The sequence below is a fragment of the Procambarus clarkii genome, chromosome 73 (genome assembly GCF_040958095.1).
Source record: "Procambarus clarkii isolate CNS0578487 chromosome 73, FALCON_Pclarkii_2.0, whole genome shotgun sequence".
In the NCBI taxonomy this organism is placed as follows: domain Eukaryota; kingdom Metazoa; phylum Arthropoda; class Malacostraca; order Decapoda; family Cambaridae; genus Procambarus; species Procambarus clarkii.
In genome coordinates, this window is record NC_091222.1 from 6,887,318 (window position 1) to 6,912,657 (window position 25,340).

General features: G+C 56.1%; 1 protein-coding gene across 1 annotated transcript in view; it reads left to right on the forward strand.

Annotated features, from left to right (window-relative positions):
- LOC123774201 (trypsin-1-like) overlaps positions 1-25,340 on the forward strand; it is a 49,935-nt gene that overhangs the window by 17,229 nt on the left and 7,366 nt on the right. Inside the window, exon 6 of the mRNA XM_069312751.1 lies at positions 7,129-7,268. Within this exon, the coding sequence (XP_069168852.1) occupies positions 7,129-7,268 (140 nt within the window). The remainder of the gene's footprint in view (positions 1-7,128; positions 7,269-25,340) is intronic.

Here is a 25,340-nt window from a genome sequence, read left to right on the forward strand (position 1 = left end):
TGCCTGGTGCTCCCGGGCTGGTGTGGTGCCTGGTGCTCCCGGGCTGGTGTTGTGCCTGGTGCTCCAGGGCTGGTGTTGTGCCTGGTGCTCCCAGGCTGGTGTATTGCCTGGTGCTCCCGGGCTGGTGTTGTGCCTGGTGCTCCCGGGCTGGTGTGGTGCCTGGTGCTCCCAGGCTGGTGTAGTGCCTGGTGCTCCCGGGCTGGTGTAGTGCCTGGTGCTCCCGGGCTGGTGTTGTGCCTGGTGCTCCCGGGCTGGAGTTGTGCCTGGTGCTCCCGGGCTGGAGTTGTGCCTGGTGCTCCCGGGCTGGTGTTGTGCCTGGTGCTCCCGGGCTGGAGTTGTGCCTGGTGCTCCCGGGCTGGAGTTGTGCCTGGTGCTCCCAGGCTGGTGTTGTGCCTGGTGCTCCCAGGCTGGTGTTGTGCCTGGTGCTCCCGGGCTAGTGTGTTGCCTGGTGCTCCCAGGCTGGTGTTGTGCCTGGTGCTCCCAGGCTGGTGTTGTGCCTGGTGCTCCCGGGCTAGTGTGGTGCCTGGTGCTCCCGGGCTGGTGTGGTGCCTGGTGCTCCCAGGCTGGTGTGGTGCCTGGTGCTCCCAGACTGGTGTAGTGCTTGGTGCTCCCGGGCTGGTGTTGTGCCTGGTGCTCCCAGGCTGGTGTTGTGCCTGGTGCTCCCGGGCTGGTGTTGTGCCTGGTGCTCCCGGGCTGGTGTGGTGCCTGGTGCTCCCAGTCTGGTGTAGTGCCTGGTGCTCCCGGGCTGGTGTAGTGCCTGGTGCTCCCGGGCTGGTGTTGTGCCTGGTGCTCCCGGGCTGGAGTTGTGCCTGGTGCTCCCAGGCTGGTGTGGTGCCTGTTGCTCCCGGGCTGGTGTTGTGCCTGGTGCTCCCGGGCTGGTGTGGTGCCTGGTGCTCCCGGGCTGGTGTGGTGCCTGGTGCTCCCAGGCTGGTGTTGTGCCTGGTGCTCCCGGGCTGGTGTGGTGCCTGGTGTTTCCGGGCTGGTGTGGTGCCTGGTGCTCCCAGACTGGTGTGGTGCCTGGTGCTCCCGGGCTGGTGTCGTGCCTGGTGCTCCCAGACTGGTGTGGTGCCTGGTGCTCCCAGGCTGGTGTGGTGCCTGGTGCTCCCAGACTGGTGTAGTGCTTGGTGCTCCCGGGCTGGTGTTGTGCCTGGTGCTCCCAGGCTGGTGTTGTGCCTGGTGCTCCCGGGCTAGTGTGGTGCCTGGTGCTCCCGGGCTGGTGTGGTGCCTGGTGCTCCCAGGCTGGTTTGGTGCCTGGTGCTCCCAGACTGGTGTAGTGCTTGGTGCTCCCGGGCTGGTGTTGTGCCTGGTGCTCCCAGGCTGGTGTTGTGCCTGGTGCTCCCGGGCTAGTGTGTTGCCTGGTGCTCCCGGGCTGGTGTGGTGCCTGGTGCTCCCAGGCTGGTGTAGTGCCTGGTGCTCCCAGGCTGGTGTAGTGCCTGGTGCTCCCGGGCTGGTGTTGTGTCTGGTGCTCCCAGGCTGGTGTGGTGCCTGGTGCTCCCGGGCTGGTGTTGTGTCTGGTGCTCCCGGGCTGGTGTTGTGCCTGGTGCTCCCGGGCTGGTGTTGTGCCTGGTGCTCCCAGACTGGTGTGGTGCCTGGTGCTCCCAGATTAGTGTGGTGCCTGGTGCTCCCAGGCTGGTGTTGTGCCTGGTGCTCAAGACTGGTGTGGTGCCTGGTGCTCCCAGATTGGTGTGGTGCCTGGTGCTCCCAGGCTGGTGTGGTGCCTGGTGCTCCCAGACTGGTGTCGTGCCTGGTGCTCCCAGGCTGGTGTGGTGCCTGGTGCTCCCAGACTGGTGTGGTGCCTGGTGCTCCCAGGCTGGTGTTGTGCCTGGTGCTCCCGGGCTAGTGTGTTGCCTGGTGCTCCCGGGCTGGTGTGGTGCCTGGTGCTCCCAGGCTGGTGTAGTGCCTGGTGCTCCCAGGCTGGTGTTGTGCCTGGTGCTCCCGGGCTGGTGTGGTGCCTGGTGCTCCCGGGCTGGTGTTGTGCCTGGTGCTCCAGGGCTGGTGTTGTGCCTGGTGCTCCCAGGCTGGTGTATTGCCTGGTGCTCCCGGGCTGGTGTTGTGTCTGGTGCTCCCGGGCTGGTGTGGTGCCTGGTGCTCCCAGACTGGTGTAGTGCCTGGTGCTCCCGGGCTGGTGTAGTGCCTGGTGCTCCCGGGCTGGTGTTGTGCCTGGTGCTCCCGGGCTGGAGTTGTGCCTGGTGCTCCCGGGCTGGAGTTGTGCCTGGTGCTCCCGGGCTGGTGTTGTGCCTGGAGCTCCCGGGCTGGAGTTGTGCCTGGTGCTCCCGGGCTGGAGTTGTGCCTGGTGCTCCCAGGCTGGTGTTGTGCCTGGTGCTCCCAGGCTGGTGTTGTGCCTGGTGCTCCCGGGCTAGTGTGTTGCCTGGTGCTCCCAGGCTGGTGTTGTGCCTGGTGCTCCCAGGCTGGTGTTGTGCCTGGTGCTCCCGGGCTAGTGTGGTGCCTGGTGCTCCCGGGCTGGTGTGGTGCCTGGTGCTCCCAGGCTGGTGTGGTGCCTGGTGCTCCCAGACTGGTGTAGTGCTTGGTGCTCCCGGGCTGGTGTTGTGCCTGGTGCTCCCAGGCTGGTGTTGTGCCTGGTGCTCCCGGGCTGGTGTTGTGCCTGGTGCTCCCGGGCTGGTGTGGTGCCTGGTGCTCCCAGTCTGGTGTAGTGCCTGGTGCTCCCGGGCTGGTGTAGTGCCTGGTGCTCCCGGGCTGGTGTTGTGCCTGGTGCTCCCGGGCTGGAGTTGTGCCTGGTGCTCCCAGGCTGGTGTGGTGCCTGGTGCTCCCGGGCTGGTGTTGTGCCTGGTGCTCCCGGGCTGGTGTGGTGCCTGGTGCTCCCGGGCTGGTGTGGTGCCTGGTGCTCCCAGGCTGGTGTTGTGCCTGGTGCTCCCGGGCTGGTGTGGTGCCTGGTGTTTCCGGGCTGGTGTGGTGCCTGGTGCTCCCAGGCTGGTGTAGTGCCTGGTGCTCCCAGGCTGGTGTAGTGCCTGGTGCTCCCGGGCTGGTGTTGTGTCTGGTGCTCCCAGGCTGGTGTGGTGCCTGGTGCTCCCGGGCTGGTGTTGTGTCTGGTGCTCCCGGGCTGGTGTTGTGCCTGGTGCTCCCGGGCTGGTGTTGTGCCTGGTGCTCCCAGACTGGTGTGGTGCCTGGTGCTCCCAGATTAGTGTGGTGCCTGGTGCTCCCAGGCTGGTGTTGTGCCTGGTGCTCAAGACTGGTGTGGTGCCTGGTGCTCCCAGATTGGTGTGGTGCCTGGTGCTCCCAGGCTGGTGTGGTGCCTGGTGCTCCCAGACTGGTGTCGTGCCTGGTGCTCCCAGGCTGGTGTGGTGCCTGGTGCTCCCAGACTGGTGTGGTGCCTGGTGCTCCCAGGCTGGTGTTGTGCCTGGTGCTCCCGGGCTAGTGTGTTGCCTGGTGCTCCCGGGCTGGTGTGGTGCCTGGTGCTCCCAGGCTGGTGTAGTGCCTGGTGCTCCCAGGCTGGTGTTGTGCCTGGTGCTCCCGGGCTGGTGTGGTGCCTGGTGCTCCCGGGCTGGTGTTGTGCCTGGTGCTCCAGGGCTGGTGTTGTGCCTGGTGCTCCCAGGCTGGTGTATTGCCTGGTGCTCCCGGGCTGGTGTTGTGCCTGGTGCTCCCGGGCTGGTGTGGTGCCTGGTGCTCCCAGACTGGTGTAGTGCCTGGTGCTCCCGGGCTGGTGTAGTGCCTGGTGCTCCCGGGCTGGTGTTGTGCCTGGTGCTCCCGGGCTGGAGTTGTGCCTGGTGCTCCCGGGCTGGAGTTGTGCCTGGTGCTCCCGGGCTGGTGTTGTGCCTGGTGCTCCCGGGCTGGAGTTGTGCCTGGTGCTCCCGGGCTGGAGTTGTGCCTGGTGCTCCCAGGCTGGTGTTGTGCCTGGTGCTCCCAGGCTGGTGTTGTGCCTGGTGCTCCCGGGCTAGTGTGTTGCCTGGTGCTCCCAGGCTGGTGTTGTGCCTGGTGCTCACAGGCTGGTGTTGTGCCTGGTGCTCCCGGGCTAGTGTGGTGCCTGGTGCTCCCGGGCTGGTGTGGTGCCTGGTGCTCCCAGGCTGGTGTGGTGCCTGGTGCTCCCAGACTGGTGTAGTGCTTGGTGCTCCCGGGCTGGTGTTGTGCCTGGTGCTCCCAGGCTGGTGTTGTGCCTGGTGCTCCCGGGCTGGTGTTGTGCCTGGTGCTCCCGGGCTGGTGTGGTGCCTGGTGCTCCCAGTCTGGTGTAGTGCCTGGTGCTCCCGGGCTGGTGTAGTGCCTGGTGCTCCCGGGCTGGTGTTGTGCCTGGTGCTCCCGGGCTGGAGTTGTGCCTGGTGCTCCCAGGCTGGTGTGGTGCCTGGTGCTCCCGGGCTGGTGTTGTGCCTGGTGCTCCCGGGCTGGTGTGGTGCCTGGTGCTCCCGGGCTGGTGTGGTGCCTGGTGCTCCCAGGCTGGTGTTGTGCCTGGTGCTCCCGGGCTGGTGTGGTGCCTGGTGTTTCCGGGCTGGTGTGGTGCCTGGTGCTCCCAGACTGGTGTGGTGCCTGGTGCTCCCGGGCTGGTGTCGTGCCTGGTGCTCCCAGACTGGTGTGGTGCCTGGTGCTCCCGGACTGGTGTTGTGCCTGGTGCTCCTGGGCTGGTGTTGTGCCTGGTGCTCCCAGGCTGGTGTTGTGCCTGGTGCTCCCAGGCTGGTGTTGTGCCTGGTGCTCCCGGGCTGGTGTTGTGCCTGGTGCTCCCAGGCTGGTGTTGTGCCTGGTGCTCCCGGGCTGGTGTTGTGCCTGGTGCTCCCAGGCTGGTGTTGTGCCTGGTGCTCCCAGGCTGGTGTTGTGCCTGGTGCTCCCAGGCTGGTGTTGTGCCTGGTGCTCCCAGGCTGGTGTTGTGCCTGGTGCTCCCGGGCTGGTGTTGTGCCTGGTGCTCCCGGGCTGGTGTTGTGCCTGGTGCTCCCGGACTGGTGTTGTGCCTGGTGCTCCTGGGCTGGTGTTGTGCCTGGTGCTCCCAGGCTGGTGTTGTGCCTGGTGCTCCCAGGCTGGTGTTGTGCCTGGTGCTCCCGGGCTGGTGTTGTGCCTGGTGCTCCCGGACTGGTGTTGTGCCTGGTGCTCCCAGACTGGTGTGGTGCCTGGTGCTCCCAGGCTGGTGTGGTGCCTGGTGCTCCCAGACTGGTGTGGTGCCTGGTGCTCCCAGACTGGTGTTGTGCCTGGTGCTCCCAGGCTGGTGTTGTGCCTGGTGCTCCCAGGCTGGTGTTGTGCCTGGTGCTCCCGGGCTGGTGTTGTGCCTGGTGCTCCCGGGCTGGTGTTGTGCCTGGTGCTCCCGGACTGGTGTTGTGCCTGGTGCTCCCAGACTGGTGTGGTGCCTGGTGCTCCCAGGCTGGTGTGGTGCCTGGTGCTCCCAGACTGGTGTTGTGCCTGGTGCTCCCAGACTGGTGTTGTGCCTGGTGCTCCCGGACTGGTGTTGTGCCTGGTGCTCCCGGGCTGGTGTGGTGCCTGGTGCTCCCAGGCTGGTGTGGTGCCTGGTGCTCCCAGACTGGTGTTGTGCCTGGTGCTCCCAGACTGGTGTGGTGCCTGGTGCTTCAGGCACCAGGAAAAACTCGCCATTTCTTCAAGACGATCTAAATAGGGTTTTGAAATGGTCAAAAGATTGGTAGATGCAGTTTAATGCTGAGAAATGTAAAGTTCTGAGGTTAGGTAATGATGATAGAGTTACAAGATACGAGCTAGATGGTGATGAGATTGTGAAAGGGATCTGGGAGTTATGATTAGTAAGAATTTAAAACAAAATGATCAGTGCATAAATGTTCGTAATAAGGCAAATAGGACACTGGGATTTATTAATCGAAGTGTTAGTAACAAGACACCTGGTGTGGTTCTTCAACTATATCTTGCTCTGGTTAGGCCCCATTTAGATTATGCAGTTCAGTTTTGGTCGCCGTACTATAGAATGGATATAAATTAACTTGAACGCATCCAGTGTAGAATGAAGAAGTCAATCCCCCATAAGAAGAACATAAGAATAAAGGTAACTATATAGGGCTTATAAGCCCATACGAGGCAGCTTGTATTTATCACCACCCAATCCCACTCATATACATGTCTAACCCACGTTTAGAACAATCGAGGGACCCCCCTCCACCACGTTACGTGGTAATTGGTTCCACAAATCAACAACCCTGTTACCAAACCAGTATTTACCCAGGTCTTCCCTAAATCTAAACTTATCCAATTAATACCCATTGGTTTGTGTTCTGTCTTGTATTGATACTTTTAATACCCAATTAATATCCTCTTTTTTATGTCCATTTATCCACTTGTTAACCTCTATCACGTTACCCCTAACTCTTCGCCTTTCCAGTGAAGGAAATTTAAGCTTTGTAAATCTTTCAATCTTTCTTTCTACCTTGTGTGCCCTCTTCAAGGGGAGACAAGGTAGATACGATGCTAGAAGACTGTCACTCAGCACAGGCCATCAACCCAGGCCCGACCCAGCCACACACCCTCCACCACCTCGGCTTGTACACCAACTGAAGGCCCAACAATTAACGCGTCCGCTCCCTCTAGTGGCCAGCGGACCAGTCAGAGTCCCAGTGGAGTTTCTTATTGATACATATCTCATGTTAATGTGATCTGTGTGTGTTTCTGAAGTTGGGAGGTGAGGTGTAGGACCACACTGCCCTTCCACCCGAGTACTTGAGGGTCATACCTTAAACTTGGACTGGCTTCAGTATGAGCCTCCAGACTTCCTTTGATTTCAGTAGAAAACCGATTTTATGACATATCAAGTTAAAGGTGGTCTAGTGGTAGTGTACGGGACTCGTAATGCCGGGGCCATAGGTTCGTGCCCACCTTAGTCCTGGTAGATTTTCTCAATAATAATAATACAAGTAGTAATAATAATAATTATAATAATAATAATTATAATAATTTTATTTAAAGAGAAGTACCAGCATATGATACATGAACAGTGGGGAAAGTGACTGTAAGGAGAGTATAATACTGAAGGCTCTAATACACACACAACTTCAGCCACCCGTCCATTCATTAACCCTTTATTCTTATAGCTTTTACCTGTATATTTCCTCCATAAGTTGATACCAACGATGGTGAGAGAGTGGCCTTCCACCAATGATGGGTCCCGACACATGTTGTATGATTGTAATGACCCAAGAGCTGGAGCGTAAGGCTGACACCATCACTGCCTTTACACAGGACAAGCGACGTTGCCCACCACCCTGCAGGAGGTACAGCTAGACGTTATCACCAGCGGCGTGTGCTCCGGACTCGCCTCCCTCCCTCCGAACCCCGCCCAGGTGCTCTGTACTCTCACCCTCTATAAGGATACGTGTCAGGTCAGCTGCAACACAGTTTTCAAACCACTTTTTATAGTCACAAGTAAACCAAGACTTCAATTAAAGCAACTTTACAGATAAAATTAAATTTACATATTTTATTTTAATTTTATATAATTTCTGAATTCAAAAGAAAAAATTAATAATATGTTAGGAGTATATATGTTTTCAAATATGTGCATAATAATATTACACTTTATATACACAGAGAGGAGAGTTAATAACACTCCTCACCTATCTTAAAAGTGGGTTCTTGTTTCTTTTAAGTTCGAACATTTCGTATCCAAATTTTGATTTATATTTAAGTGAAGTTTTAAAACGTATCAATTAAATGAGCGCGAGCCGCAGGAAAAAGCATTTCATTAGTTGAACTAAATCTTCATTTCAACACTGAACATTTTGTCAATCCAGTTATACACAACAGTCAAATATGGACACGTTTTATATTCATCATTTGGATCACTGAAGCATGCATTCAGTCGCACACAGTGGAGGAAGGTGCGGGGACACGTTGAGGGAGTGTGTGAGGTCACAGCCATGAGCAGCGAGGGTACACGCGGGGACATTATGGAAGCTGACAGAGCTCCACCATCTACCAGTTCTTAGGCCGGAACACTGGGAAGTGAAAGTCACAAATATAAATGATTCACAGGTCTGTCGCAGGGAGGCAAGATATAATGTTGATATAAGTCCTTATTACTCGGCCCCTTAAGGGAACAATGAAGCAGAAACCTCAGAGGAATTGAAAGTATATACAACATGCTGGGCACTGACCAACAGTAACAACATGCTGGACACTGACCAACATGACCAGCAGTAACAACATGCTGGACACTGACCAACATGACCAGCAGTAACAACATGCTGGACACTGACCAACATGACCAGCAGTAACAACATGCTGGACACTGACCAACATGACCAGCAGTAACAACATGCTGGACACTGACCAACATGACCAGCAGTAACAACATGCTGGACACTGACCAACATGACCAACAGTAACAACATGCTGGACACTGACCAACATGACCAGCAGTAACAACATGCTGGACACTGACCAACATGACCAACAGCAACAACATGCTGGACACTGACCAACAGTAACAACATGCTGGACACTGACCAACATGACCAGCAGTAACAACACACTGGACACTGACCAACATTGACCAGCAGTAACAACATGCTGGACACTGACCAACATGACCAGCAGTAACAACATGCTGGACACTGACCAGCAGTAACAACATGCTGGACACTGACCAACATGACCAACAGTAACAACATGCTGGACACTGACCAACATGACCAGCAGTAACAACATGCTGGACACTGACCAACATGACCATCAGTAACAACATGCTGGACACTGACCAACATGACCAACAGTAACAACATGCTGGACACTGACCAACATGACCAGCAGTAACAACATGCTGGACACTGACCAACATGACCATCAGTAACAACATGCTGGACACTGACCATCAGTAACAACATGCTGGACACTGACCAACATGACCAACAGTAACAACATGCTGGACACTGACCAACATGACCAGCAGTAATAACATGCTGGACACTGACCAACAGTAACAACATGCTGGACACTGACCAACATGACCATCAGTAACAACATGCTGGACACTGACCAACATGACCAGCAGTAACAACATGCTGGACACTGACCAACATGACCATCAGTAACAACATGCTGGACACTGACCAACATGACCAGCAGTAACAACATGCTGGACACTGACCAACATGACCAACAGTAACAACATGCTGGACACTGACCAACATGACCAGCAGTAACAACATGCTGGACACTGACCATCAGTAACAACATGCTGGACACTGACCAACATGGCCAGCAGTAACAACATGCTGGACACTGACCAACATGACCAGCAGTAACAACATGCTGGACACTGACCAACATGACCAGCAGTAACAACATGCTGGACACTGACCAACAGTAACAACATGCTGGACACTGACCAACAGTAACAACATGCTGGACACTGACCAACAGTAACAACATGCTGGACACTGACCAACATGACCAACAGTAACAACATGCTGGACACTGACCAACATGACCATCAGTAACAACATGCTGGACACTGACCAACATGACCAGCAGTAACAACATGCTGGACACTGACCAACATGACCAGCAGTAACAACATGCTGGACACTGACCAACATGACCAGCAGTAACAACATGCTGGACACTGACCAGCAGTAGCAACATGCTGGACACTGACCAATATGACCAGCAGTAACAACATGCTGGACACTGACCAACATGACCAGCAGTAACAACATGCTGAACACTGACCAACAGTAACAACATGCTGGACACTGACCAACATGACCATCAGTAACAACATGCTGGACACTGACCAACATGACCATCAGTAACAACATGCTGGACACTGACCAACAGTAACAACATGCTGGACACTGACCAACAGTAACAACATGCTGGACACTGACCAACAGTAACAACATGCTGGACACTGACCAACATGACCAACAGTAACAACATGCTGGACACTGACCAACATGACCATCAGTAACAACATGCTGGACACTGACCAACAGTAACAACATGCTGGACACTGACCAACATGACCAGCAGTAACAACATGCTGGACACTGACCAACATGACCAACAGTAACAACATGCTGGACACTGACCAACATGACCAGCAGTAACAACATGCTGGACACTGACCAACATGACCATCAGTAACAACATGTTGGACACTGACCAACATGACCAACAGTAACAACATGCTGGACACTGACCAACATGACCAGCAGTAACAACATGCTGGACACTGACCAACATGACCATCAGTAACAACATGCTGGACACTGACCATCAGTAACAACATGCTGGACACTGACCAACATGACCAACAGTAACAACATGCTGGACACTGACCAACATGACCAGCAGTAACAACATGCTGGACACTGACCAACAGTAACAACATGCTGGACACTGACCAACATGACCATCAGTAACAACATGCTGGACACTGACCAACATGACCATCAGTAACAACACACTGGACACTGACCATCAGTAACAACATGCTGGACACTGACCAACATGGCCAGCAGTAACAACATGCTGGACACTGACCAACATGACCAGCAGTAACAACATGCTGGACACTGACCAACATGACCAGCAGTAACAACATGCTGGACACTGACCAACAGTAACAACATGCTGGACACTGACCAACAGTAACAACATGCTGGACACTGACCAACATGACCAACAGTAACAACATGCTGGACACTGACCAACATGACCATCAGTAACAACATGCTGGACACTGACCAACATGACCAGCAGTAACAACATGCTGGACACTGACCAACATGACCAGCAGTAACAACATGCTGGACACTGACCAACATGACCAGCAGTAACAACATGCTGGACACTGACCAGCAGTAACAACATGCTGGACACTGACCAACATGACCATCAGTAACAACATGCTGGACACTGACCAACATGACCATCAGTAACAACATGCTGGACACTGACCAACATGACCATCAGTAACAACATGCTGGACACTGACCAACAGTAACAACATGCTGGACACTGACCAACATGACCAGCAGTAACAACATGCTGGACACTGACCAACATGACCAACAGTAACAACATGCTGGACACTGACCAACATGACCAGCAGTAACAACATGTTGGACACTGACCAACATGACCAACAGTAACAACATGCTGGACACTGACCAACATGACCATCAGTAACAACATGCTGGACACTGACCAACATGACCATCAGTAACAACATGCTGGACACTGACCAACATGACCAGCAGTAACAACATGCTGGACACTGACCAACATGACCATCAGTAACAACACACTGGACACTGACCAACATGACCAGCAGTAACAACATGCTGGACACTGACCAACATGACCAGCAGTAACAACACACTGGACACTGACCAACATGACCAGCAGTAACAACATGCTGGACACTGACCAACATGACCATCAGTAACAACATGCTGGACACTGACCAACATGACCAGCAGTAACAACATGCTGGACACTGACCAACATGACCAGCAGTAACAACATGCTGGACACTGACCAGCATGACCAACAGTAACAACATGCTGGACACTGACCAACATGACCAGCAGTAACAACATGCTGGACACTGACCATCAGTAACAACATGCTGGACACTGACCAACATGGCCAGCAGTAACAACATGCTGGACACTGACCAACATGACCATCAGTAACAACATGCTGGACACTGACCAACATGACCAGCAGTAACAACATGCTGGACACTGACCAACATGACCAGCAGTAACAACATGCTGGACACTGACCAACATGACCAGCAGTAACAACATGCTGGACACTGACCAGCAGTAACAACATGCTGGACACTGACTAATATGACCAGCAGTAACAACATGCTGGACACTGACCAACATGACCATCAGTAACAACATGCTGAACACTGACCAACAGTAACAACATGCTGGACACTGACCAACATGACCATCAGTAACAACATGCTGGACACTGATCAACATGACCATCAGTAACAACATGCTGGACACTGACCAACATGACCATCAGTAACAACATGCTGGACACTGACCAACAGTAACAACATGCTGGACACTGACCAACATGACCAGCAGTAACAACATGCTGGACACTGACCAACATGACCAACAGTAACAACATGCTGGACACTGACCAACATGACCAGCAGTAACAACATGCTGGACACTGACCAACATGACCAGCAGTAACAACATGCTGGACACTGACCAACATGACCAGCAGTAACAACATGCTGGACACTGACCAACATGACCAACAGTAACAACATGCTGGACACTGACCAACATGACCATCAGTAACAACATGCTGGACACTGACCAACATGACCATCAGTAACAACATGCTGGACACTGACCAACATGACCAGCAGTAACAACATGCTGGACACTGACCAACATGACCATCAGTAACAACACACTGGACACTGACCAACATGACCAGCAGTAACAACATGCTGGACACTGACCAACATGACCAGCAGTAACAACACACTGGACACTGACCAACATGACCAGCAGTAACAACATGCTGGACACTGACCAACATGACCATCAGTAACAACATGCTGGACACTGACCAACATGACCAACAGTAACAACATGCTGGACACTGACCAACATGACCAGCAGTAACAACATGCTGGACACTGACCAACATGACCAACAGTAACAACATGCTGGACACTGACCAACATGACCAGCAGTAACAACATGCTGGACACTGACCAACATGACCAGCAGTAACAACACACTGGACACTGACCAACATGACCAGCAGTAACAACATGCTGGACACTGACCAACATGACCAGCAGTAACAACATGCTGGACACTGACCAACATGACCAGCAGTAACAACATGCTGGACACTGACCAACACGACCAGCAGCAATAACATGCTGGACACTGACCAACATGACCAACAGTAACAACATGCTGGACACTGACCAACATGACCAACAGTAACAACATGCTGGACACTGACCAACATGACCAGCAGTAACAACATGCTGGACACTGACCAACATGACCATCAGTAACAACATGCTGGACACTGACCATCAGTAACAACATGCTGGACACTGACCAACATGACCAACAGTAACAACATGCTGGACACTGACCAACATGACCAGCAGTAACAACATGCTGGACACTGACCAACAGTAACAACATGCTGGACACTGACCAACATGACCAGCAGTAACAACATGCTGGACACTGACCATCAGTAACAACATGCTGGACACTGACCAACATGACCAGCAGTAACAACATGCTGGACACTGACCAACATGACCAGCAGTAACAACATGCTGGACACTGACCAACATGACCAGCAGTAACAACATGCTGGACACTGACCAACATGACCAGCAGTAACAACATGCTGGACACTGACCAACATGACCAGCAGTAACAACATGCTGGACACTGACCAACAGTAACAACATGCTGGACACTGACCAACAGTAACAACATGCTGGACACTGACCAACATGACCAACAGTAACAACATGCTGGACACTGACCAACATGACCATCAGTAACAATATGCTGGACACTGACCAACATGACCAGCAGTAACAACATGCTGGACACTGACCAACATGACCATCAGTAACAACATGCTGGACACTGACCAACAGTAACAACATGCTGGACACTGACCAACATGACCAACAGTAACAACATGCTGGACACTGACCAACATGACCAACAGTAACAACATGCTGGACACTGACCAACAGTAACAACATGCTGGACACTGACCAACATGACAAGCAGTAACAACATGCTGGACACTGACCAACAGTAACAACATGCTGGACACTGACCAACATGACCAACAGTAACAACATGCTGGTCACTGACCAACATGACCAACAGTAACAACATGCTGGACACTGACCAACAGTAACAACATGCTGGACACTGACCAACATGACCAGCAGTAACAACATGCTGGACACTGACCAACAGTAACAACATGCTGGACACTGACCAACATGACCAGCAGTAACAACATGCTGGACACTGACCAACGTGACCATCAGTAACAACATGCTGGACACTGACCAACATGACCAGCAGTAACGACATGCTGGACACTGACCAACATGACCATCAGTAACAACATGCTGGACACTGACCAACATGACCAGCAGTAACAACATGCTGGACACTGACCAACATGACCAGCAGTAACAACATGCTGGACACTGACCAACATGACCAGCAGTAACAACATGCTGGACACTGACCAACATGACCAACAGTAACAACATGCTGGACACTGACCAACAGTAACAACATGCTGGACACTGACCAACATGACCATCAGTAACAACATGCTGGACACTGACCAACATGACCATCAGTAACAACATGCTGTACACTGACCAACATGACCATCAGTAACAACATGCTGGACACTGACCAACATGACCAACAGTAACAACATGCTGGACACTGACCAACAGTAACAACATGCTGGACACTGACCACCATGACCAACAGTAACAACATGCTGGACACTGACCAACATGACCATCAGTTACAACATGCTGGACACTGACCAACATGACCATCAGTAACAACATGCTGGACACTGACCAACATGACCAGCAGTAACAACATGCTGGACACTGACCAACATGACCATCAGTAACAACATGCTGGACACTGATCAACATGACCAGCAGTAACAACATGCTGGACACTGACCAACATGACCAGCAGTAACAACATGCTGGACACTGACCAACATGACCAGCAGTAACAACATGCTGGACACTGACCAACATGACCAACAGTAACAACATGCTGGACACTGACCAACATGACCATCAGTAACAACATGCTGGACACTGACCAACATGACCATCAGTAACAACATGCTGGACACTGACCAACATGACCAACAGTAACAACATGCTGGACACTGACCAACAGTAACAACATGCTGGACACTGACCAACATGACCAACAGTAACAACATGCTGGACACTGACCAACAGTAACAACATGCTGGACACTGATCAACATGACCAACAGTAACAACATGCTGGACACTGACCAACATGACCAGCAGTAACAACATGCTGGACACTGACCAACATGACCAGCAGTAACAACATGCTGGACACTGACCAACATGACCAGCAGTAACAACATGCTGGACACTGACCAACAGTAACAACATGCTGGACACTGACCAATACGGTCACACTATACCCAAGGTGACCTGTTTACACTGAGACAATATACAAGGACGCAGCGCCACCACCTTCCAACGACCAAGAGGTATGGTTCTCTCAGGAGCACCGTCAGTGTTGTTGGCATACCACGAGGGAGAAGCTACTGTGAGAGACATCAGGGGGTGTGAGACATCCCCAGCATCCACACACTGACCACACCCCCAGCATCACAACACCCCCAGCATCACCACACCCCAGCATCACAACACCCCCAGCATCACAACACCCCCAGCATCACCACACCCCCAGCATCACAACACCCCCAGCATCACTACACCCCAGCATCACAACACCCCCAGCATCACAACACCCCTAGCATCACCACACCCCCAGCATCACAACACCCCCAGCATCACAACACCCCCACCTTCACCACACTCCCAGCATCACAACACTCCCAGCATCACAACACCCCCAGCATCACCACACCCCCAGCATCACAACACCCCCAGCATCACCACACCCCCAGCATCGCCACACCCCCAGCATCACCACACCCCCAGCATCACCACACTCCCAGCATCACAACACCCCCAGCATCACAACACCCCCAGCATCACCAGACCCCAGCATCACCACACTCCCAGCATCACAACACTCCCAGCATCACCACACCCCCAGCATCACCACACCCCCAGCATCATCACACCCCCACCATCACCACACCCCCAGCATCACCACACCCCCAGCATCAGCACACCCTCAGCATCACAACACCCCCAGCATCACCACACCCTCAGCATCACAACACCCCCAGCATCACCACACCCCCAGCATCACCACACCCCCAGCATCACCACACCCCTACCATCACCACACTCCCAGCATCACCACACCCCCAGCTTCACCACACTCCCAGCATCACAACACCCCAGCATCACCACACTCCCAGCATCACCACACTCCCAGCATCACAACACCCCCAGCATCACCACACTCCAGCATCACCACACCCCAGCATCACAACACGCTCAGCATCACCACACTCCCAGCATCACAACACCCCCAGCATCACCACACTCCCAGCATCACAACACCCCCAGCATCACCACACTCCAGCATCACCACACCCCAGCATCACAACACCCTCAGCATCACCACACTCCCAGCATCACAACACCCCCAGCATCACCACACCCTCAGCATCACCACACTCCCAGCATCACCACACCCCCACCATCACCACACCCCCCGCATCACCACACCCCCACCATCACCACACCCTCAGCATCACAACACCCCCAGCATCACCACACCCCCAGCATCACCACACCCCCAGCATCACCACACCCCCACCATCACCACACTCCCAGCATCATCACACCCCCAGCATCACCACACTCCCAGCATCACCACACTCCCAGCATCACAACACCCCCAGCATCACCACACTCCCAGCATCACAACACCCCCAGCATCACCACACCCTCAGCATCACAACACCCCCAGCATCACCACACCCTCAGCATCACAACAGCCCCAGCATCACCACACCCCCAGCATCACCACACCCCCAGCATCACCACACCCCCACTATCACCACACTCCCAGCATCACAACACCCCCAGCATCACCACACCCTCAGCATCACAACAGCCCCAGCATCACCACACCCCCAGCATCACCACACCCCCAGCATCACCACACCCCCACCATCACCACACTCCCAGCATCACCACACCCCCAGCATCACCACACCCCACCATCACCACACCCCCAGCATCACCACACCCTCAGCATCACAACACCCCAGCATCACCACACCCTCAGCATCACAACACCCCCAGCATCACAACACCCCCAGCATCACAACACCCCCAGCATCACAACACACCCAGCATCACCACACCCCCAGCATCACCACACTCCCAGCATCGCAACACCCCCAGCATCACCAAACTCCCAGCATCACAACACCCCAGCATCATCACACCCCCAGCATCACCACACCTCAGCATCACCACACCCCCAGCATCACCACACCCTCACCATCACCACACCCCCAGCATCACCACACTCCCAGCATCACCACACTCCCAGCATCACAACACCCCCAGCATCACCACACTCCCAGCATCACAACACCCCCAGCATCACCACACCCTCAGCATCACAACACCCCCAGCATCACCACACCCTCAGCATCACAACACCCCCAGCATCACCACACCCCCAGCATCACCACACCCCCAGCATCACCACATCCCCACCATCACCACACGCCCAGCATCACCACACCCCCAGCATCACCACACCCTCGGCATCACAACACCCCCAGCATCACCACACCCCCAGCATCACCACACCCCCAGCATCACCACACCCCCACCATCACCACACCCCCAGCATCACCACACCCTCAGCATCACAACACCCCAGCATCACCACACCCCCAGCATTACCACACTCCCAACATCACAACACCCCCAGCATCACCACACCCCCAGCATCACAACACCCCCACCATCACCACACCCCCAGCATCACCACACCCCCAGCATCACAACACCCCCAGCATCACCACACCCTCAGCATCACAACACCCCAGCATCACCACACTCCCAGCATCACAACACCCCCAGCATCACCACACCCTCAGCATCACCACACTCCCAGTATCACCACACCCCCACCATCACCACACCCCCAGCATCACCACACCCCCAGCCACACCACACCCTCAGCATCACAACACCCCCAGCATCACCACACCCCCAGCATCACCACACCCCCAGCATCACCACACCCCCAGCATCACCACACCCTCAGCATCACAACACCCCCAGCATCACCACACCCTCAGCATCACAAAACCCCCAGCATCACCACTCCCCCAGCATCACCACACCCCCAGCATCACCACACCCCCACCATCACCACACTCCCAGCAACACCACACCCCCAGCATCACCACACTCCCAGCATCACCACACTCCCAGCATCACAACACCCCCAGCATCACCACACTCCCAGCATCACAACACCCCCAGCATCACCACACCCTCAGCATCACAACACCCCCAGCATCACCACACCCTCAGCATCACAACACCCGCAGCATCACCACACCCTCAGCATCACAAAACCCCCAGCATCACCACACCCCCAGCATCACCACACCCCCAGCATCACCACACCCCCACCATCACCACACTCCCAGCAACACCACACCCCCAGCATCACCACACTCCCAGCATCACCACACTCCCAGCATCACCACACCCCCAGCATCACCACACCCCCAGCATCACCACACCCCCACCATCACCACACTCCCAGCATCACCACACCCCCAGCATCACCACACCCTCAGCATCACAACACCCCCAGCATCACCACACCCCCAGCATCACCACACCCCCAGCATAACCACACCCCCACCATCGCCACACCCCCAGCATCACCACACCCTCAGCATCACAACACCCCAGTATCACCACACCCTCAGCATCACAACACCCCCAGCATCACAACACCCCCAGCATCACAACACCCCCAGCATCACAACACCCCCAGCATCACCACACCCCCAGCATCACCACACTCCCAGCATCACAACACCCCCAGCATCACCACACTCCCAGCATCACAACACCCCAGCATCACCACACCCCCAGCATCACCACACCCAGCATCACCACACCCCCAGCATCACCACACCCCCAGCATCACCACACCCCCACCATCACCACACTCCCAGCATCACCACACCCCCAGCATCACCACACCCTCGGCATCACAACACCCCCAGCATCACCACACCCCCAGCATCACCACACCCCCAGCATCACCACACCCCCACCATCACCACACCCCAGCATCACCACACCCTCAGCATCACAACACCCCAGCATCATCACACCCCCAGCATTACCACACTCCCAGCATCACAACACCCCCTGCATCACCACACCCCCAGCATCACAACACCCCCACCATCACCACACCCCCAGCATCACCACACCCCAGCATCACAACACCCCCAGCATCACCACACCCTCAGCATCACAACACCCCAGCATCACCACACCCCCAGCATCACCACACTCCCAGCATCACAACACCCCCAGCATCACCACACCCTCAGCATCACCACACTCCCAGCATCACCACACCCCCAGCATCACCACACCCCCAGCATCACCACACCCCCAGCATCACCACACCCTCAGCATCACAACACCCCCAGCATCACCACACCCCACCATCACCACACCCCCAGCATCACCACACCCCCAGCATCACCACACCCTCAGCATCACAACACCCCCAGCATCACCACACCCTCAGCATCACAAAACCCCCAGCATCACCACACCCCCAGCATCACCACACCCCCAGCATCACCACACCCCCACCATCACCACACTCCCAGCAACACCACACCCCCAGCATCACCACACTCCCAGCATCACCACACTCCCAGCATCACAACACCCCCAGCATCACCACACTCCCAGCATCACAACACCCCCAGCATCACCACACCCTCAGCATCACAACACCCCCAGCATCACCACACCCTCAGCATCACAACACCCCCAGCATCACCACACCCCCAGCATCACCACACCCCCAGCATCACCACACCCCCACCATCACCACACTCCCAGCATCACCACACCCCCAGCATCACCACACCCTCAGCATCACAACACCCCCAGCATCACCACACCCCCAGCATCACCACACCCCCAGCATCACCACACCCCCACCATCGCCACACCCCCAGCATCACCACACCCTCAGCATCTCAACACCCCAGTATCACCACACCCTCAGCATCACAACACCCCCAGCATCACAACACCCCCATCATCACAACACCCCCAGCATCACAACACCCCACAGCATCACCACACCCCCAGCATACCACACTCCCAGCATCACAACACCCCCAGCATCACCACACTCCCAGCATCACAACACCCCAGCAATCACCACACCCCCAGCATCACCACACCCCAGCATCACCACACCCCCAGCATCACCACACCCCCACCATCAACCACACCCCCAGCATCACCACACTCCCAGCATCACCACACTCCCAGCAATCGCAACACCCCCAGCATCACCACACTCCCAGCATCACAACACCCCCAGCATCACCACACCTCAGCATCACAACACCCCAGCATCACCACAACGCCAGCATCACCACACTCCCAGCATCACAACACCCCCAGCATCACACACCCCCAGCATCACCACACCCCCCAGGATCACCACACTCCCAGCATCACAACACCCCCAGCATCACCACACCCTCAGCATCACAACACCCCAGCATCACACACCCCCAGCATCACCACACTCCCAGCATCACAACACCCCTGCATCACCACACCCCCAGCATCACAACACACCCCACCATCACCACACCCCAGCATCACCAACACCCCCAGCATCACAACACCCCAGCATCACCACACCCCAAGCATCACCACACCCCCAGCATCACCACACTCCAGCATTACACACCCCCAGCATCACCACACCCTCAGCATCACAACACCCAGCATCACCACACCCCCAGCATCACCACACCCCCAGCATCACCCACCCCACCATCACACACTCCCAGCATCACCACACCCCCAGCATCACCACACCCTCAGCATCACAACACCCCCAGCATCACCACACCCCCCAGCATCCCACACCCCCAGCATCACCACACCCCCACCATCGCCACACCCCCAGCATCACCACACCCTCAGCATCACAGCAGCCCCAGTATCACCCACACCCTCAGCATCACAACAACCCCCAAGCATCACACACCCCCAGCATCACAACACCCCAGCATCACCAACACCCCCATGCATCACCACACTCCCAGCATCACAACACCCCCCGAGCATCACCACACTCCCAGCATCACAACACCCCAGCATCACCACACCCCAGCATCACCACACCCCAGCATCACCACCCCCAGCATCACCACACCCCCACCATCACCACACCCCCAGCATCACCACACCCCAGCATCACCACACCCCAGCATCACACACCCCCAGCATCACCACACTCCCAGCATCACAACACCCCCAGCATCACCACACCCTCAGCATCACAACACCCCAGCATCACCACACCCCAGCATCACCACACCCCAGCATCACACACCCCCAGCATCACACACCCCCAGCATCACCACACCCCCAGCATCACCACACTCCCAGCATCACACACCCCCAGCATCACCACACCCTCAGCATCACAACACCCCAGCATCACCACACCCCCAAGCATCACCACACTCCCAGCATCCACACTACCCTCCTGCATCACACACACCCCCAGCATCACAACACCCCCACCATCACCAACACCCCCAGCATCACCAACACCCCCAGCATCACAACACCCCAGCATCACCACACCCCAGCATCATCACACCCCAGCATCACCACACCCCCAGCATCACAACACCCCCAGCATCACCACACCCCAGCATCACACACCCCCAGCATCACCACACCCAGCATCACAACACCCCAGCATCACCACACCCCCAGCATCACCACACTCCCAGCATCACAACACCCCAGCATCACCACACCCAGCATCACACACTCCCAGCATCACAACACTCCCAGCATCACCACACCCCAGCATCACAACACCCCCAGCATCACACACTCCCAGCATCACCACACCCCAGCAACCACAACACCCCCAGCATCACACACTCCCAGCATCACAACACCCCCAGCATCACCACCCACCCTCAGCATCACAACCCCCCAGCATCACCACACCCCCAGCATCACCACACCCCCAGCATCACCACACCCCCAGCATCACCACACCCCCACATCACCACACTCCCAGCATCACCACACCCCAGCATCACCATACCCTCAGCATCACAACACCCCAGCATCACCACACCCCAGCATCACCACACCCCAGCATCACCACACCACCACCATCGCCACACCCCCAGCATCACCACACCTCAGCATCACAACACCCCAGCATCACCACACCCTCAGCATCACAACACCCCCAGCATCACACACCCCCAGCATCACAACACCCCAGCATCACAACACCCCCAGCATCACCACACCCCCAGCATCACCACACTCCAGCATCACAACACCCCCAGCATCACCACACTCCCAGCATCACCACACCCCAGCATCACCACACCCCCAGCATCACCACACCCCAGCATCACCACACCCCCAGCATCACCACACCCCCACCATCACCACACCCCCAGCATCACCACACTCCCAGCATCACCACACTCCCAGCATCACAACACCCCCAGCATCACCACACTCCCAGCATCACAACACCCCCAGCATCACCACACCCTCAGCATCACAACACCCCAGCATCACCACACCCCCAGCATCACCACACTCCCAGCATCACACACCCCCAGCATCACCACACCCCCAGCATCACACCATAAAAGCCCCCAGCATCACCACACTCCCAGCATCAACACACCCCCAGCATCACCACCCCTCAGCATCACAACACCCCAGCATCACCACACCCCAGCATCACCACACTCCAGCATCACAAACCCCCGCATCACCACACCCCAGCATCACAACACCCCAGCATCACCACACCCCCAGCATCACAACACCCCCAGCATCACAACACCCCAGCATACACCACACCCCAGCATCACCACACTCCCCAGCATCACAACACCCCGCATTCACACACCCCAGCATCACAACACCCCAGCCATCACAACACCCCCAGCATCACCACAACCCCAGCATCACAACACCCGCCAGCATCACCACACCCCAGCATCACCACACCCCCAGCATCACAACACCTCCCAGCATCACCACACCCCAGCATCACAACACCCCAGCATCACACACTCCCAGCATCACACACCCCCAGCATCACACACCCCAGCATCACAACACCCCAGCATCACCACACTCCCAGCATCACACACCCCAGCATCACCACCACCCTCGAGCATCACCACACCCCCAGCATCACCACACCCCCAGCATCACACACCCCATCATCACCACCCCCCGCAGCACACCACAACACCCTCAGCATCACAACACCCCCAGCATCACCACACCCCCAGCATCACCACACTCCCCAGCATCACAACACCCCCAGCATCACCACACTCCCAGCATCACAACACCCCAGCATCACCACACCCCCAGCATCACCACACCCCAGCATCACCACACCCCCAGCATCACCACACCCCCAGCCATCACCACACCCCCAGCATCACCACACTCCCCAGCATCACCACACTCCCAGCATCACAACACCCCCAGCATCACCACACTCCCAGCATCACAACACCCCCAGCATCACCACACCCTCAGCATCACAACACCCCAGCATCACCACACCCCCAGCATCACCACACTCCCAGCATCACAACACCCCCAGCATCACCACACCCCAGCATCACCACACCCCCAGCATCACCACACTCCCAGCATCACAACACCCCCAGCATCACCACACCCTCAGCATCACAACACCCCAGCATCACCACACCCCCAGCATCACCACACTCCCAGCATCACAACACCCCCAGCATCACCACACCCCCAGCATCACAAACACCCCCAGCATCACCACACTACCAGCATCACCACACCCTCCAGCATCACAACACACCCAGCATCACACACTCCCAGCATCACCACACCCCAGCATCACCACACACCCCCAGCATCACACACTCCCAGCATTCACCAACACCCCCAGCATCACCACACCCCTCAGCATCACAACACCCCCCAGCATCACCACACCCCAGCATCACAACACCCCCAGCATCACCACACCCCCAGCATCACAACACCCCCATCACCCACCCCAGCATCACCACCCCAGCATCACCATACCCTCAGCAATCACAACACCCCCAGCATCACCAACACCCCAGCATCACCACACCCCCAGCATCACCACACCCCCACCATGCCACACCCCCCAGCATCACCACACACCTCAGCATCACAACACCCCCGCATCACCACACCCTCAGCATCCACCCACACATCACACCCCAGCATCACAACACCCCAGCATCACACACCCCAGCATCACCACACCCAGCATCACCAACACCCCTAGCATCACCACACCCCAGCATCACCACACCCCCAGCATCACCACACTCCCAGCATCACCAACACCCCCAGCATCACCACACCCCAGCATCACAACACCCCAGCATCACCACACCCCAGCATCACCACACCCCAGCATCACCACACCCCCAGCATCACCACACCCCCACCATCACCACACCCCCAGCATCACCACACTCCCAGCATCACCACACTCCCAGCATCACAACACCCCCAGCATCACCACACTCCCAGCATCACAACACCCCCAGCATCACCACACCCTCAGCATCACAACACCCCAGCATCACCACACCCCCAGCATCACCACACTCCCAGCATCACAACACCCCCAGCATCACCACACCCAAAGCATCACCACACCCCCAGCATCACCACACTCCCAGCATCACAACACCCCCAGCATCACCACACCCTCAGCATCACAACACCCCAGCATCACCACACCCCCAGCATCACCACACTCCCAGCATCACAACACCCCCAGCATCACCACACCCCAGCATCACAACACCCCCACCATCACCACACCCCAGCATCACCACACTTCCAGCATCACAACACCCCTAGCATCACCACACCCCAGCATCACAACACCCCAGCATCACCACACTCCCAGCATTACAACACCCCCAGCATCACCACACCCTCAGCATCACAACACCCCCAGCATCACCACACCCTCAGCATCACCACACCCCCAGCATCACAACACCCCAGCATCACCACACCCCCAGCATCACCACACCCTCAGCATCACAACACCCCAGCATCACCACACCCTCAGCATCACAACACTCCAGCATCACAACACCCCCCTAGCATCACCACACCCTCAGCATCACAACACCCCCAGCATCACAACACCCCCAGCATCACCACACTCCCAGCATCACAACACCCCCAGCATCACAACACCCCAGCATCACCACACTCCCAGCATCACAACACCCCCAGCATCACCACACCCCCAGCATCACAACACCCCCAGCATCACCACACCCCCAGCATCACCACAC